A 16,190-nucleotide genomic window follows, 5' to 3' on the forward strand; every position below is an offset into this window, starting at 1 on the left:
GGATCTTGTTCCAAATCATGGGAAGTCTCTGGGACAGGAATCTATCCCTCCAGCATGTCCCATTTATTGTTGTGGTGAGGTATAGATCCCTAGAGCGTGTGGCTCGAGGGGATAAGGTTTTTTTTAGGTGAAGCATGTCCATCAATTCTGGGTTGGACATGGCCTTTTATGTCAAGCAGAGATAACCTCTGAGTAGGTGGTATGCAACTGAGTACAACTGGAGTTTCTTCAGTCAAGCTGCATAGGACATCTGTTTGAGGCCAGTGATCCTCTTGATGAGGTACTTCTGTGGTCTTTCCAGCTGTTGCAGGAATCTTGTAAGGTACACCCCAAATGGGGTGTTGTACTCTATGATGGGTCTGATGAGTGATGAGTAGAGGGGCACAATGACCTCTCTTGATCTGGATGCGAACCCTTTTGTGATTAGGTGGGCCACGTAGAAGGATTTTCTAACCACTTTGGCAATGTGATTATCAAAGGTGAGATTACTATCTACTTGTGTCTCCAGATCCCTTATTATGCCTTCCGTATTTAGGGGACTACCACCTATGTGGTAGTTTGTGGGTACTTTTTTTTTTTTTCAAAGAGGATGACTATGCACTTTTTGGCATTTTAGCTTGAGGCCATGATTTTGACACCAGATATCCATCTCTGTGAGACCCTTTTGGAGGATGTCTGTGTTAGCCGGAGAGTCAATTATAGCCCCTAGTTTGCAAGTAGTCTATGAACTTGGTCAGCCATAGTCCTCCTGTGCTTGCCTGTACCTCTGAGAAGTATATGCCAAACAGGAGGGGTCCTAGGATTGAGCCCTGGGGAACGCCACTTATAACCGGTTTAGAGTTGGACCTAGCTCCCGCAACTCTCACCAGGTGGGTTCTGTCTGTGAGCCAGTTGGCAACCCATCTTGTGACGTAGGGGTTTATGTTCAGGCTGGTGAGCTTGTCTATGATACCAGAATGGGGAATGGTGTTGAAGGCCTTAGCGAGGTCTAGGTAGGCTGTGTATAGCACCTTTCCCTCGTCTATAGCCTTGGTAACTGTCTCAAAGAAGTTCACCAGGTTTAGGAGGCATGATCTGCCCTTAAAGCCAAGCTGGGTGTAGGGTCCAGTGTTTGGAGGTTCCCAATGTCTCTGTTAATGAGTTCCATGATGATGTGCTCCATAGCCTTTGAGACCAAGCTAGTCGGGCTTATAGGGCGATAGTTCCCAGAATCTGTTTTGACTCCACCTTTGTGGAGCTGAATAACTGTTGCTGTGCGCCACTCTATGGGTATGTAGCCTGTGGAGAGGCTGAGTTTGAACAGTGTGTTTAGGTGAGGGGTTAGTTAGTCTTTGAGCTCGTGTAGGACTTAGCCTGGGACACTGTCCGGTCCCATTGATGCTGATTCATTTTATTTAATTATTATTTTAAATGATTTTTATTGGTTATTTTGTTTTTTAAATGGATTTGGAAAGTTTGTGAGTTATCTGATGCAGGGCATTATGCCTTAAAGCACTAATCCTATACATTAAATGTTGGTTTTTATCATATGCACAGTGTTGGTCCTTGTTGGTTCGCTTTTTTCATTTACTTGGTTTTTGCGTCATTTTGGACCTTTAATGCTCCTGGGTTTCTTCTTGAGCAGTAACATAAACCTGTCACAAAATCAAATGTTCTGTACACTAGGAAGAAAATAACCCCAGTCTGCACTTTCAGATGCCTTTTCAACATTCAGGCTAACTACCAAGAGGAAGGTAACCCAGTAATCATCAGTATGTCAATGTATTTGAATAGTCTACTTGCTAGAGGTTGATCATTTTACGGATCTTAGGTTTGTCATAGGCAAGACTTACTTTTGGTAAGCATGTTGACCCTGTATATGACCAGGCAATGAGACAGTTACAGTGCAATGAAAAAGTATTTGCCCCCTTCCTGATTTCTTATTTTTTTGCATGTTTGTCACACGTAAACGTTTCAGATCATCAAACAAATTTAAATATTAGACAAAGATAACCCAAGTAAACACAAAATGCAGATTTTAAGCGATGATTGTATTTATTAAGGAAAAAAAACTATCCAAACGTACATGGCCCTATGTGAAAAAGTAATTGCCCCCTTGTTAAATCCATGAAGTAATTTTGGTTAATCACATTTTTGGGAAAGCTGAGATGTTAAGCTGTCCATCTCGCCTTCATTCTTGCTGGATGGGTTCAGAGCCGATCCTCGGCTCCGACTCGGCCACTCTAAGAGCTTGAGAGTTGGTTCCACCGGCTCGAGGCTCCCCTTATATCCCACAATGCTAGGCGGTAATACCTCAGATCTCATTTGCCGCTACAGCGATCGAGGTGTGTTGCTTCTACTGGCTTCAGGTTAGTTTAGTAAAACAATTTAAAAGTTTATTAAACCCCTTTTAAATTAGTTTTTCGTTCATTATTCCCTTAGTTTTAGTGGATATTTATCCTTTCCTTCTTGTTCTTCACCCTCCTTACCACAAGAACTTGTATGTTCTTCCCTTAGGCCTTCGGGCCCTTCCTTCCCCTCTTAGTAGTGGAGTGTATGTGTTTTTTGTAGGGATTTTTAAAACTAACTAATTTTATTAGTTTAAAGTTATTAGTTTATTTTATTGAGTAGTGTAATCAGTGTGTTTGTGTTGTGTGTGATTGCACTTATTCCTTAAAATGTCTAAGGATTCGAAGGTCTCAGGCTTCAAGAAGTGTGACTCGTGCTGTCAGAAGATGTCTCTGACAGACGGTCACACTTCTTGTGTTTACTGCCTGGGACCTTTACACCTGCAGGACTCTTATGCTGTATGCCATGGCTTCAGCCCTAGAGTCCTACAGGAAAGAAAAAATAAGCTTATTTTAAGAGGCTTATTAAAACCTGAGGGTCCCCCGACTGTTTCTTCGGGTAAACTCTCTAAGGCTTCTAGGTCGTCGGCTCCAGCTTCTGAGTCGACACCTAAGACGTCGAAGTCTGCTACAACATCGGCTCCGGCTGGAGCCGATGAGACTCGAACTCTTATTTCTTCGGTTCCCTCGGCTCGGCTGGAGCCGAGGTATTGAAATCTCTGAGTCGGCTCGATAAGACTATCGGAACCGACAACTAGGAAGAGGTCTAGGTCACCGTCTCTTGGCTCCGTTCATTCGGCTCCAGCATCTCCCTTGCTGTCTGAACGGAGCCATAGATCTCACTCCTCTACGTCGTCAAGACTTTCTGACCATGACCTTCAGAGGGTAGTGAGTCGACTTCTTAAGTCCGAGGCACTTGCCCAGATGCTTCAGAGCCCGACTCATCAGTCGATGCTGAATCCTATTTCTCAAAATGTTCCTCCTCCGACTCCTTTGAGTTTGGAGCCGGGGCGTTTCGGACCCGAGACTGTGGTAGCGTCGGAGCCGATACAATTGTCTTCGGTGCCGTCGTCTGCTCCGATTTCTTCTTTGGAAGAATCTCGGCGCCGGACTTCCCTCGTCGGCTCTGAGGGGGTGAGTGGCATCAGACCCTTGTCCGACCCCGCTCTTCCTCTCGGTGCTTCGGCGCTGGTGAGTTTGGCTCCGACATCGGCCTCAGAGCCATCACTGTCGGTGCCGATGGAGGTTTTCAGCTTTTCGGAGCGGGGACCTCTGGCTCTGCCTGACAGGGGTGCTTTCGAGGTCATGCGGAGTGTGTTGGAACCTGGTTCAACTCCACAGTCGGCTCCGTCCGCCCCTCCCTCCTCGGTGCCTCAGGTAATTTCTACTCCCTCCCTCATCCCAGACTGCAGAGAGCCAGCTCCTCAAGAATCCCCTGTGGGGATCTCATCCTCTTCCGAGGCCTCTCCTGAATTGGCAGGAGAGCCCCCTAGGAAGAGAAAGTGCAAGAGGAAGCACATAGACTCACCTGAGTCTGTCACCTCCGACACGGATTTAGAGGATTCTGAAGGTTCCCCCCGTTCCCTCTCTGAAGATGTCTCCTTTGCAGACATCCTGGAGATCTTAAAACAGAGGGGGAATTGGCCAGCCCTTAACCCTTCGGAGGATGAATCTGTGTATCTTGAGGCATTCGGCTCTTGCCCTTCCACCTCCTGGGTGTCCCCTCCCTTTGACCCCCTTATGCAGGTGGTAGCAAAAAAGGCTTGGACGGCTCCTGACTATGTGGACCCCTCCCCCAGGAGACCTTCAAAGTTTATTACAGCACCAGCAGACAAGCAATTTCTGACTAAAGGAGTTTCTGTGGATGCTATGGTGGTAGCTGCTGCCACCAAGAAGGAACTAGCTGATCCTTCAGTGCCTGTCCATCCCCCTAACAAGGAATCTAGGTCTATGGACAGGTACGGGAAGTGGATGTTTTCGTCAGCGACCTTTTCTATGCGTTCGCTGAACTACCTCTGTCATTTCACTCGTCTTCAAAGAGACTTGATCAAGGAAGCGAGTGAGATGTTAAAGGATCCAACAGCTGCGGGTTTTCAGGATAAGATGAACGCTCAGCTGGCTACCCTCAATTCGATAGCTAACTCCTCCATGCGCCTTCTTTCATATGCGGCTGATGAAGCGAGCAGAGCCGCAGGTACAGGTGTGGCCTTACGCCAGCATGCCTGGATGCGGCTATGTAATTTTGCGGACTCCTTTAAGACGTCTTTCACTAATTCCCCATTTGATGGATCGTCCCTTTTTGGTCCTCAAGTGAAAGAAACCCTGACGAGGTGCGAGACTGATGGCAAAACTCTTTCTGCCGTCGGAGTCCGTTTTTCTACTCCTTCTAGGCCTTACCCCAAGGGCCAGAAAAGTGGAAAGATGTGGTTCCGCAAGCAATCTTGAGCGGCTTTGCCAGACGCACAGAGTCGGTTCCCCTCTAGAGGCAGAGGGGGGAACAGTAATGGTAGACGCCGCCCTAGAGGCAGGGGGGGTCCGCAGAACCAGGGCAATCGAGAAACCTTTTCCGATAAGCCCTTTCAGCATCCCTGAGGTGTTGCCCGACTGTCCACCTTCGGAGGCAGTCGGGGGAAGACTATCACTGTACCCAGAAGCCTGGCGATCTCTAACTCAAGACAAGTGGGTACAGTCCATCATTTCCGAAGGCTATTCCATTCCGTTCTTTCGCATTCCAAATCAATCAAAAAAGTCCCTTCCAGATGTTCCACCCGCTCAAAGGGAACAAGCAGCGTTAGAAATATCAAAGTTGCTTGCAAAAAGAGCCATTCAGCCAGTTCCAACAGACCAGCAAGGATCCGGAATCTACTCCAAATTCTTTTTGGTTCCAAAGAAAACAGGGGACTGGAGGCCCATTTTGGATCTCAGCATCTTGAACAAGTCTGTCAAGAAAACAAGATTTCGGATGGTCACGTTGCAATCCATCCTACCCCTATTGGGGAAGGAAAACTGGATGTGCTCTATAGACCTCCAGGATGCGTACTATCATATAAAAATGAACAGACGCTCCAGGAGATTCCTCCGCTTCAGGCGGAGATCCAGTCACTTTCAATTCAGAGCCCTGCCCTTTGGACTCACCACAGCCCCCTCGGGTGTTTACCAAATGCATGGCAGTGGTTGCCTCTCACCTGAGACGTCAAGGATTCCAGGTGTTTCCATACTTAGACGACTGGCTCCTTACAGCTCCCACCAAGCATCTTCTACTTGCCAGAGACTACACTTTTCGCATATTTCGAAAGCTAGGTATCTCAATAAATTGCGAAAAGTCTGTTTTGTCGCCTTGTCGTGCTATTACCTTCATAGGCGCAAATCTAGACACAGTCAGCATGTCAGCGAGACTCACAGACCAAAGGATAGCAGACATACACAAACTTCCACAGCAACAGAATCAAAGTCAGACTGGTCCTGAAAGTGCTGGGGATAATGGCAGCTGCTATCCCTCTACTTCTATTAGCCAGATTTCACATGAGAATCTTACAATGGATGCTCTTCACACAATGGTCATATCAGCAACTTCCGATGTCCCACACCATTGTGATAACGCAAGCATGCAGGAATCATCTTCTTTGGTGGATTTCTTCCCCCCCAACTCTTCCTAGGAAGACCCTTTGTCCCCCCCCCCTCCGGTTGCTACTCTGATAACGGACGCCTCCCTGATCGGGTGGGGGGGGCATTATCAGGGAAGGACAGTCCAGGGCATATGGCAGCCTTTCGAACGCCACTTGCATATAAATGTTCTAGAGATGAGAGCAGTGCTTTTAGCGTTGCAAGCCCTTCAAGACTCTCTTCCGATGGGAACAATAGCAATTCAGACGGACAACATGTCTGTAGTGTGGTATATCAACAAACAAGGCGGAACCAGATCCTACCCCCTATGTCGAGAAGCACTCAGACTGTGGCAATGGGCGATTTCTTCTCAGCGGTTTCTGATAGCAACGCACATCCCCGGAAAGTCCAATCTCATTGCGGACAAATTGAGCAGAGCTATTCTCATGCCTCACGAGTGGTCTCTGAAAAATTCAGTTTTGGAAAAAGTTTTTCAGAAGTGGGGCCAGCCTTGCTGCGACCTTTTTGCTACTCCCCAAAACAGCAAGTGCAAAGATTATTTCACCCTTTTTCCTCTACCAGGCCATCCCAGCAGAGACGCTCTAGTCCAAGTTTGGCTCTGGGGACTTCTGTATGCATTTCCTCCCTTCCCACTAATTTCTCTAGTGATACAGAAAGCCATCGCTCAGAAAGCTTCATTGATCCTCATTGCCCCTTACTGGCCTCGACAGGTTTGGTTCCCCTTTCTGCACCATTTTCTGTTGGAGCAACCCTGGCATCTGGACCTAGTTCCAGATCTTTTGACTCATCATTCGGGTCAGTTACATCGCTCCCTCCCCTCTCTGAACCTCACTGCTTGGTTCCTCCAATTCCAACCTTAGCCAGGCTTCCTCAAATATCTCACTCAGTTCGAGATATTTTAATAGCTTCCCATAAATTCTCCACTCGGAAGATTTATCTTAGTAAGTGGAAACGCTTCTCCTATTGGGCTCAAGGAAGGGACATAGATCCTTTCACTGCTCCCATTCAAACGGTCCTTGATTTCTTAGCCGAACTGTTCCACGCAGGTTCGTCTCCTTCTACTCTTAAGGTTCAATTGGCAGCTATTTCTAACTTTCATGTTGGAATCTCAGATTCTGCCATTATGTCTCACAAACTTTGCAAAGCTTTTTTGAAGGGAGTTTTTCTTCTCAAGCCTCCTATTAGAAATCCTCCTCCTTCTTGGGACCTTAACTTAGTTCTCACATCTCTGATTCTTCCCCCTTTTGAACCTGCAGCTTCGTGTTCAATGAAATTGCTATCCTGGAAGACACTCTTTTTGGTAGCCATTTCTTCGGCTAGAAGAGTCTCGGAGCTTCATGCACTCTGCAGTCGATCCCCTTATCTTTTGTTTCATAAGAATAGGGTATCCTTACGGACCAATCCATCCTTCTTACCCAAAGTAGCCTCTCAGGCAAACCTAAATCAAAACATTGACCTTCCTGTGTTTTTTCCTAACTATTCTAACAGGTCTGAACAAAAATTACATTGGCTAGATGTTCATCGACAATTGAGGTATTATTTGGATAGGACCAAACAGACCAGAAAGGCTGACCAACTGTTTGTTTCTTATGCAGAAGGCAGAAAGGGCCTTCCAGTTTCGAAAGTATCACTCTCCAGATGGCTTACATCCTTGATTTCTTTTGTGTATGAGATTAGGCATCAAAACTTACCAAACAAACCTAAGGCTCATTCAATTAGAGCTTTGGCTACTTCTATAGCTTTCCAAGACAGGCTGCCTATTGATACGATTTGTGCGGCAGCTACATGGGCTACTCCTCACACTTTCATTTCTCATTATAAGTTGGACTTGGCTTCTAGACACAGAGCTAATTTTGGTTCCACTGTACTGTTCCGATAGGCCACCCGGGACAAGGTGCTAGGGACGCGGTCCCATCCAGCAAGAATGAAGGCAAGATGGACAACTTAACATATAGAAGTTATGTTCTTACCATAACGTTCCATGTTAGTTGTCTTCTCGCCTTCTTTCTTGCATCCCACCCTTCTTCTCCCTAGCCTGGACAGACCTAGAGGAGTTTGATTGTGACCTTTTCTTCCTACCACCTCTATTTGTATATATGTATATACTGTACTATGTATATATTCCTTCATCAGGTTTTAGGTCACCTTCCTTCTGCCATTTTATAGAGGTGGGTTTCCCCTTTCCAGTGTTTCTGGATTTCTTCCTGGCTGGGCCTAGCTTACAAACGAGATCTGAGGTATTACCGCCTAGCATTGTGGGATATAAGGGGAGCCTCGAGCCGGTGGAACCAACTCTCGAGCTCTTAGAGTGGCCGAGTCGGAGCCGAGGATCGGCTCCGAACCCATCCAGCAAGAAAGAAGGCGAGAAGAAGACAACTAACATGGAACGTTATGGTAAGAACATAACTTCTATTTCAATTTCACTAGCCACACCCAGGCCTGATTATTGCCAAACCTGTGGAATCAAGAGATCATTTAAATAGAACCTGTCAAACAAAGTGAAGTAGGCCAGAAGATCCCAAAATGGAAGACATCATGCCGCGATCTAAAGAAATTCTGGAACAGATGAGAAACCAAGTAATTGACATTTATCAGTCTGGAAAAAGTTACACAGTCTGGAAAAGGTTACAAAGCCATTTCTAAAGCTTTGGGACACCAGCGAACCACGGTGAGAGCCATTATCCACAAATGGAGAAAACATGGAACAGTGGTGAACCTTCCCAGGAGTGGCCGACCTACAAAAATTACCCCAGGAGTGCAGCGACAACTCATCCAAGAGGTCACAAAAGAACCCAGAACAACATCCAAAGAACTGCAGACCTCACTTGCCTCAGTTAAGGTCAGTGTTCATGACTCAACCATAAGAAAGAGACTGGGCAAAAATGGCATGCATGGCAAGATTTCCAAGGCGAAAACCACTGCTGACCAAAAAACGTAAAAGGCTCATCTCAATTTTGCCAAAAAGCATCTTGATGATCCCAAAGACTTTCGGGAAAATATTCTGTGGACTGATGAAACAAATGTTAAACTTTTTGGGAGGTGTTACGTCTGTCATAAAAGTAACACAGCATTTCAGAAAAAGAACATCATGCCAGCAGTCAAACATGGTGGTGGTAGTGTGATGGTCTGGGGCTGCTTTGCTGCTTCTGGACCTGGATGACTTGCTGTGATTGATGGAACCATGAATTCTGCTCTCTACCAAAAAATCCTGAAGGAGAATGTCTGGCCGTCAGTTTGTGACCTCAAGCTGAAGCACACTTGGGTTCTGCAGCAGGACAATGATCCAAAACACACCAACAAGTCCACCTCTGAATGGCTTAAAAAAATAAATGAAGGTTTTGGAGTGGCCTAGTCGAAGTCCGGACTTGAATCCATTTGAGATGCTGTGGCATGACCTTAAAAAGGCGATTTCATTCTTGGAAGCCCTCCAATATGGCTGGATTAAAACAATTCTACAATGAAGAGTGGGCCAAAATTCATCAACAGTGATATGAAAGACTGCTTGCCAGTTATCGCAAACGCTTGATTGCAGTTGTTGCTGCTGAGGGTTGGCACAACCAGTTATTAGGTGTAGGGGGAATTATTTTCACATAGGGCCATGTAGGTTTGGATAGTTTTTTTCCTTAATAAATAAAATCACTTAAAAACTGCATTTCCTGGGTTATCTTTATTTAATATTTACATTTGTTTGATGATCTGAAACATTTAAGTGTGACAAACCTGCAAAAAACAAGAAATCAGGAAGGGTGCAAATACTTTTTCATTGCACTGTAGAAGCCATGATGAACAGCCTTCCAATTAGACTTGTATATTAGTATAATAGTGGTTTCTGTGTGTATACGAAAGAGCAATTAAAATCTCACTCAAGGATCTAGAGAATATTTGCCAAAAAAAACGATTTGGGTATACAGACCTTGGCTATATTCAGCAATGCAGATTATTAAAACGTTTTGCTATAAGTTATTGATATTTGAGAGGCAATTTTATCTTAACACATAGAGTTGTATTATGATGACATGTTTGAACTTGTGTTGCATATAGAAACCAATCCTGTTACAGTTTTGCTCTGTAATAATACACATTTTATACTAAATATGTAGAACTTGTATAAGACAATTTTATAACAGTTAGGATACCTGCTTTGTGGAATAAATTACCACTTGCAATTAGATGGGCTAAGAATTTCCTTAATTTTAAAAAAAGTATCACTGGTTTGGTCATAGGGTTTATGATTTGGATTTCGTGGCATAGTATTTCTAGATGGCCATTGACTCAAAACACTTTTTGTCACAAAGCCTGCTAGTTTAGAGCAGAGGATTGTCTGTGAGTTGTTAAACTTCAGCCTGTAGTAGTAGATTTGACTTGCTTATCCTCTGTTTGGCTACTGTGCAGCTTAGAGCATGTCTTTTCTGTAGATGCTGCTCTCAAATAATTTCTAAAAATAGGCAGTTTTGTTAGAGGTTATCTGGCTTAAAATAAGTAAAAAGAAAAAAATAACTTAAATCTTCTTGTATCAACCATAGTTGGAGTATCATTCTATTTTACCCACTTCATTTTCAAGGGAATATCCTCTAGAGCCAAAGAAGTCAGAATTCTTTGGAGTATATCAATCTTTGTTAGTCTTCAAATGCAGTACCCCTTCGGCATGTACATTTCTAAGCACTTCAAAATGTAAAGGCCACAAAGATTGTTAAGGAGCTTAGGCCTGAGAGTCTTATTAAGCTGCCTGGATAGATCGGAAGCCCTTTTGGTATATTCAGTCATACGAGTCCCTTTATTTAGCTTTTTGTGTTGTGAAGGCTCCAGTGCTACTAGATCTTCTGCACGTCTGAAAAACTGTTAGCATGTGAATCTCTCATTAAAGATATTTTATTTTTGTCATGTAAATAAGACCTGCTGACTTGATGGATAAGTAACCCAGTGCAATAAACTTCCCTTACATAGCAAATTAACACCTTATCCCCCTTTTAAATCTAGTCTTGATGAGTGATTGCATGTTTCTGTCACGCAAGTAGTATGTCTTCTCTTCTCTTATTTGTTTGGTGGCTAATATGCCTGCATGTTTTTTTTTCAGTTGCTTTGGCTAGGCTGCTCAATGGTCATTTTGACTACATGCTTAAAGACTTGCAAACAAATTCACACAGATCTTTCTACATTACCTTGAGAAGTAACACAGTCCACCTGAATGCCATTTTATACTGTTGATTCAAGGTTATTTCAGTTTTTTTTCATATTACTGCTTTATCCCCCCACCCCCACCCCCTGCTCTGTTTATTTGCACAGAAGTGTACATTTTCCTGTGTTAACAGATGTCTGGAATTAGTAAATAAATGTAAAGAAAGTTCAGTTTCTATGACTTTGTGTTTGATGTTGATTTATGGGAATAAAGATGCGTATACAGCAGGAGATGAATTTTCAGTTTGTTAGTGTATTTACAGTGTGTGTAAATATGTACAGATATGTTGCAGTGAAGATGATGTAGCTTTTTGTGCTTGCTTTTGTTGTAATTCAAAATCTGCATTGCCTTAGCTGATTGATGCTTAAAGCTTAGCATTAATGGTAGATCAATCAATTATAGTGGTTTTCAGAATTTCTAGGAGGTTTAGCAAAGCTGCCCCACAAGGGGCTGCCTGCATTCACTGAAGGTCAGTCAGTAACTCTAACAAGTGCACATAGCACATCAAGAAAAAACAAATCATAATTATTTTATACTCTAGATGTTTTTGTTTTATTTTTGAAGATTGTAAAATTGTTCTTAATACATTTTGTAATAATTTGGAGCTTTTCTCCGTGGGCCTCCACTGAATATGGTCCTCTACCCATTCGGACTTCCCGGTAATCAAATGTCAGTAAATAAATAAATAAAAGCACCAAAATGTTATGCCTGAATGTGACACAGGAGGAATGCATCTAGCTTCAAGTCCTTTTTGCTGCTGAAGTGGTAAGTGATAAAAAAATGTATGTGCTTCTTGTTTTCTTGAAGTCAGCATGTGTCTGTGATGTACTCGGGCTCAACTCTGTAAATGCCAGCATGTGTTAAATTGTAGTTTTATAAGACTTTCTATGGATAGCTGGTCAATATTGTTTCTATTTCAGGTAGAGGATGCCTTATCCTACCTTGATCAGGTTAAGCTCCGCTTTAGAAATGAACCAAAGACCTACAATGAGTTCCTGGAAATTATGAAGGAATTCAAATCGCAAAGGTATGGGTACATATATGTGTGTGTGTGTTTATACACACAGTCTCACACACTATTTTTAACATTTTAAAGTCTTATTAATTTTGTTACTGGGCAGAAATGTGTTTCTTGTAGGGATATATTAACATTTTATGTATTTAAATATGATTGTTTTTCTTAAAGGCAAGGGTCTATCGCACTATGGGATATATGAGCTCTTTTATGTTATTTATGCAATTACAATTTGTGCATAGTTGACTGTGAATAGTACTTGGTTGGGGGGTGTTGAGTTCTTGCATTTGAATGGTGATCTGTCGGGGTTGGAAGCAATTAAAACTACTTACTTACTTATGGAAATTCGTAACACTGATGCCTTTACTTTCTGTCTAAAAATAACAGTTTTGTAATTCATTCATTCATTTTCTGCGACTCCATTTTTTCCTGTTAATGGTTGTAGGGAACCAGAGCCTTTCCCCACGTTCAGCAGGAATTGGGCAGAGAACTAATCATGGATGTGACACTAGTCCATTGCCGGAGGCAGACACTTACTCACTGCACAAACATCTACTGGCAGTTTAGAGTCTCAAGTCACTTATTAATGTGTCTTTGGGAGGTGGCAAAAATAAGAGACTCTAGTACAGAGGATGCAGGGTGAACATGCAGGCTTTGCACAGAAAGCACCCCAACTTGGAGCAGTTGCTGAACTGGAGAACTGATCACTGTGAGAGATAGTAGTGATAAACATACCATCATGCCATCCCAGTTCTACATTTAAAATGATAATTTATTTCCCCTGGAAAGGACAGAATTAAGAAACAGAAAACAACTGAAGAATGTCTAGACTTTACGTGTTTGCCTAAATGACTAGCAGGATGTTCAGCAGACCATTCTCAGTGTGCTGTCTTGATGGTGATTTACTTCTAGGTGCTGATTCTAGGAATTTGAGGAAGTATCCAAGAGCATGGTGCAGCTAGTGGAAAGTACTTAACTAGCCTAGATCATTATGGTGTGTGTTACCACATCAATGTGGCACCTTTATACAGGAATACATTCTTGAATCCTTGGTCTAGTCTGGTTGCTTTTAAATTTGCCCGCCACTGAGTACTCTGAAAAATGGAAGTAAAAATTGTCAGATGGTGATAATGTGGGTTTGCTACTTGAATTCTCCTACGTGCATTTTTAAGTACTGGTGAAATGGATAGTCCTTTGGAGGATATAACTGAATGTGTACCATCAAGGTCTTAAAGCAAGGTCTGCAGTCAAACTGATGTACGTTTATCTTCGGTCTACAGTCTCTTTGCCCTTTACATTATGTACTTGTTTACCAGTCTGCTCATGGTATTGTTTAGAATGACTCTAAAGGAGCAGGATTAGTACTTGTTGGGCTGATACCAGACAGGTTGAGTTCTCTCTTAGTTGGAAGAGAGAATAGTTTGTATTGTTGGTCTGAAGTTTGAGGATGCTGTCTGGTGGTTGACTGTCCCCTGTCCAGCTTCATGGCTAATAGTGGATTGGAAATTTGGTGCCAAGTGAGAATATGGCAGTGACCACTGATGTAAACAAGTACTTGGTTTTCCTGATTCAGTACATGGCTGGCAATGGAGATAAATAAAGGGCTGTACCACCCATTGGCAGCATTTGGAGTGGTGGGGTCAGATGCTTTGTGGTGGTCTGCATTTTCATTGTGTTTAGGGGGCATGTTGGCATCTGCCCTTGCATGGGTTGCAGCCACCATTGTCATATTCTTCAAGAATTCTCTTTTCTAGTTGTGCATAATCTGATCGGTTAGAGTATTAAGAGGTATCTGTCTTGTCCACAAACAAAACAGGAGCAGAAAGTGGCCCGATGCTGTTGTGCAGAGGGTTGGAGCTTTCATTAGTGCTTTTGTCATTGGAGGAGCCAAGATGTTGTGATTTTCCTGGTAGATATCTAAGATAACCACCTTGTAGAAGTGAGGGAGATGCCCTCCAAGGACATTCCTTTGCACGGCTTTCCCTACATTTCAGTAAGTGTGCTCTCAGAGTGCATGTGGGCCTGATAAAAAGCAAATACCTCAAACTACCCTTAATGGCTGCCTTGATGATCCCTTTTGGTCAGCCATTGCCGAGTGAAGGAAATAAATGGGCTAATAAAGGGTTTGGTGGTCAGCAGGCTAGAGGGGCAAAATCTAAAATAAGAAAAAAAGTCAAGAGCAGAAAAAAAGTTTAGTGGCTTTGAGTGAAGCCTCTTAATATAACAGTGTCTGTGGTCATACACCTTTGGGGGAAGTCTGTGAAATTCATTGAAATTGTGTTGATAGAATGAGAATCACTGAACTGATAGTGGGTGTGATCTCACTGGAAATTGTATTGCATTATAGGGGCATTTTAGGATTGAAGAAGTTGTCTAGAAAAAAAGAATTTGGCTAGAAATGTTTTGGTCACCTTTTGTTTAAGGTTGTTTACCATTGAATGTGTACATGACCCTTGTCCCATTAATGTGTTTCTTACTCCCTTGTGTGTTTCTTCCATAAATTCTGATCAGGCAGGTATTTTTGAATCATCCTGTCATACTATGTTCTATCTGGATTGTAGAGAGAGAGCATTATTACATGAAAAGCATTTAATACTATAAAAAAAACTGTTTGCAAGTGCAGTGTGAACCAAAATGACTTCCTTACATCTGGAATGAGGCTGCAGCCCTTGCAGTAATTATCAAGTACATACTGCATTGTACAAAGACAAAAAAATAGTAGAAATTAAATCTAACTAAATAATATATTCTTTAAGTTGGCAGTGTAAATCTGTGTCGTGCCAGTAAGTTAAAATTCTACCATCACTGCTGTTGCAAGTAATGGAATGTCTGTGGAAGAGGCTTCCTTTATGGGACTAAATTATTATTGTATCCGAGGATTGTGGTTTTGACAGTTCAGGGCTTTGAGGAAACAAGACATCTGCTGATAATGGTACTATTTATGTGCTCAGTCTGTGTGTATTCCTAACCTGTTTTGTACTCTGGGCCTAGGCCACCAGCCTCCCATACCTAGCAAGGTTGTCTACAGAGTCATTGAGGCTTGGAGGGTGAGAAGGGAAGTAGTGCACACCATCACTGATGTTGCATGTGTGAATTGCTTTGTGTGGGGGATGTTACGATTTTCTATTCCCCTTGTCCATTTAGTTTATCTAGTCAGGAGTAAATGTCATCCCATCTTTGCAGTGACAGTTGTCAGATGTTCATCGTGTTTCACTGTTGCAGTCATTACACTTGGGTTATCCTGCTGGCAGGCTACCCGCAGTCAGCCTGAATTCCAAAGTCCTGGTCTGGCGTCAGTTGCTGTCACCTCTTCCCTGACGTCAGTGTGCCAGGGGTATAAAAGATGCAGCCGACGCCATTTTCTTCAGTCTTCTTAAAGCAGTTCGCAAGTGCCGGTCGGCCGACTCCTGAGATTTTTGAAATTGAATTTCAGATCCAAAGTCTTTTATAAAGCTAAGTACCCCGTTGGGGAAACTTTTTTTTCTTGCTCCAGACCGATGTCAGAAAAAGTTAACAATTGTACTTCTTGTGGGAAGCAAATACCTCATAAGGATTTCCATTCTTACTGTATTCCTTGCCTAGGCCCTGACCACGACGTAGCTAGTTGCCGATTTTGTGCTAGATTTAACCAACGCACTATTAAGCGTCTGTACGATTTTGCTTTTCATTACTTTGGCCGAAGGTTTAATTATATAATGCCGTTGGAACAACCGACAGGAATTCATAAAAAGCACAAGGAAAAAGAAAAAGACAGGCATCCGAGGTCCAAAACCGACGACAAAGCCTCTTCCAGCCCAGTCGCCTGTTCTCAGTGAGGCGCTTTCGCAGCTCCTGATATCCGCTACCTCAGAGCCACAGGCCGTCTCCGACTCCCATGTGGAGACAGCTAGGCCTCTGGATACTCAAGGTATTGGGCCTTCGGAAACTGATCCCTCAGATGGGTCCGGAGCCGCTGAGCAGGCATCGGCTTCTGTGGGTGTTTTCAGACGTACACAGCTTTATATCAAGCCAACTTCAGCATCAAAGACAAAGACTACACAACAGTTTT

General features: G+C 43.3%; 1 protein-coding gene across 2 annotated transcripts in view; it reads left to right on the forward strand.

Moving 5' to 3' along the window:
• SIN3B (SIN3 transcription regulator family member B) overlaps positions 1-16,190 on the forward strand; it is a 1,843,877-nt gene that overhangs the window by 131,266 nt on the left and 1,696,421 nt on the right. For both annotated transcript variants that reach the window (XM_044090740.1, XM_044090739.1), the window contains one exon: positions 12,048-12,154. In XM_044090740.1, the coding sequence (XP_043946675.1) occupies positions 12,048-12,154 (107 nt within the window). The remainder of the gene's footprint in view (positions 1-12,047; positions 12,155-16,190) is intronic.

The sequence above is a fragment of the Protopterus annectens genome, chromosome 13.part0 (assembly GCF_019279795.1).
Source record: "Protopterus annectens isolate FY-2018-M chromosome 13.part0, PAN1.0, whole genome shotgun sequence".
Lineage (NCBI taxonomy): Eukaryota > Metazoa > Chordata > Ceratodontiformes > Protopteridae > Protopterus > Protopterus annectens.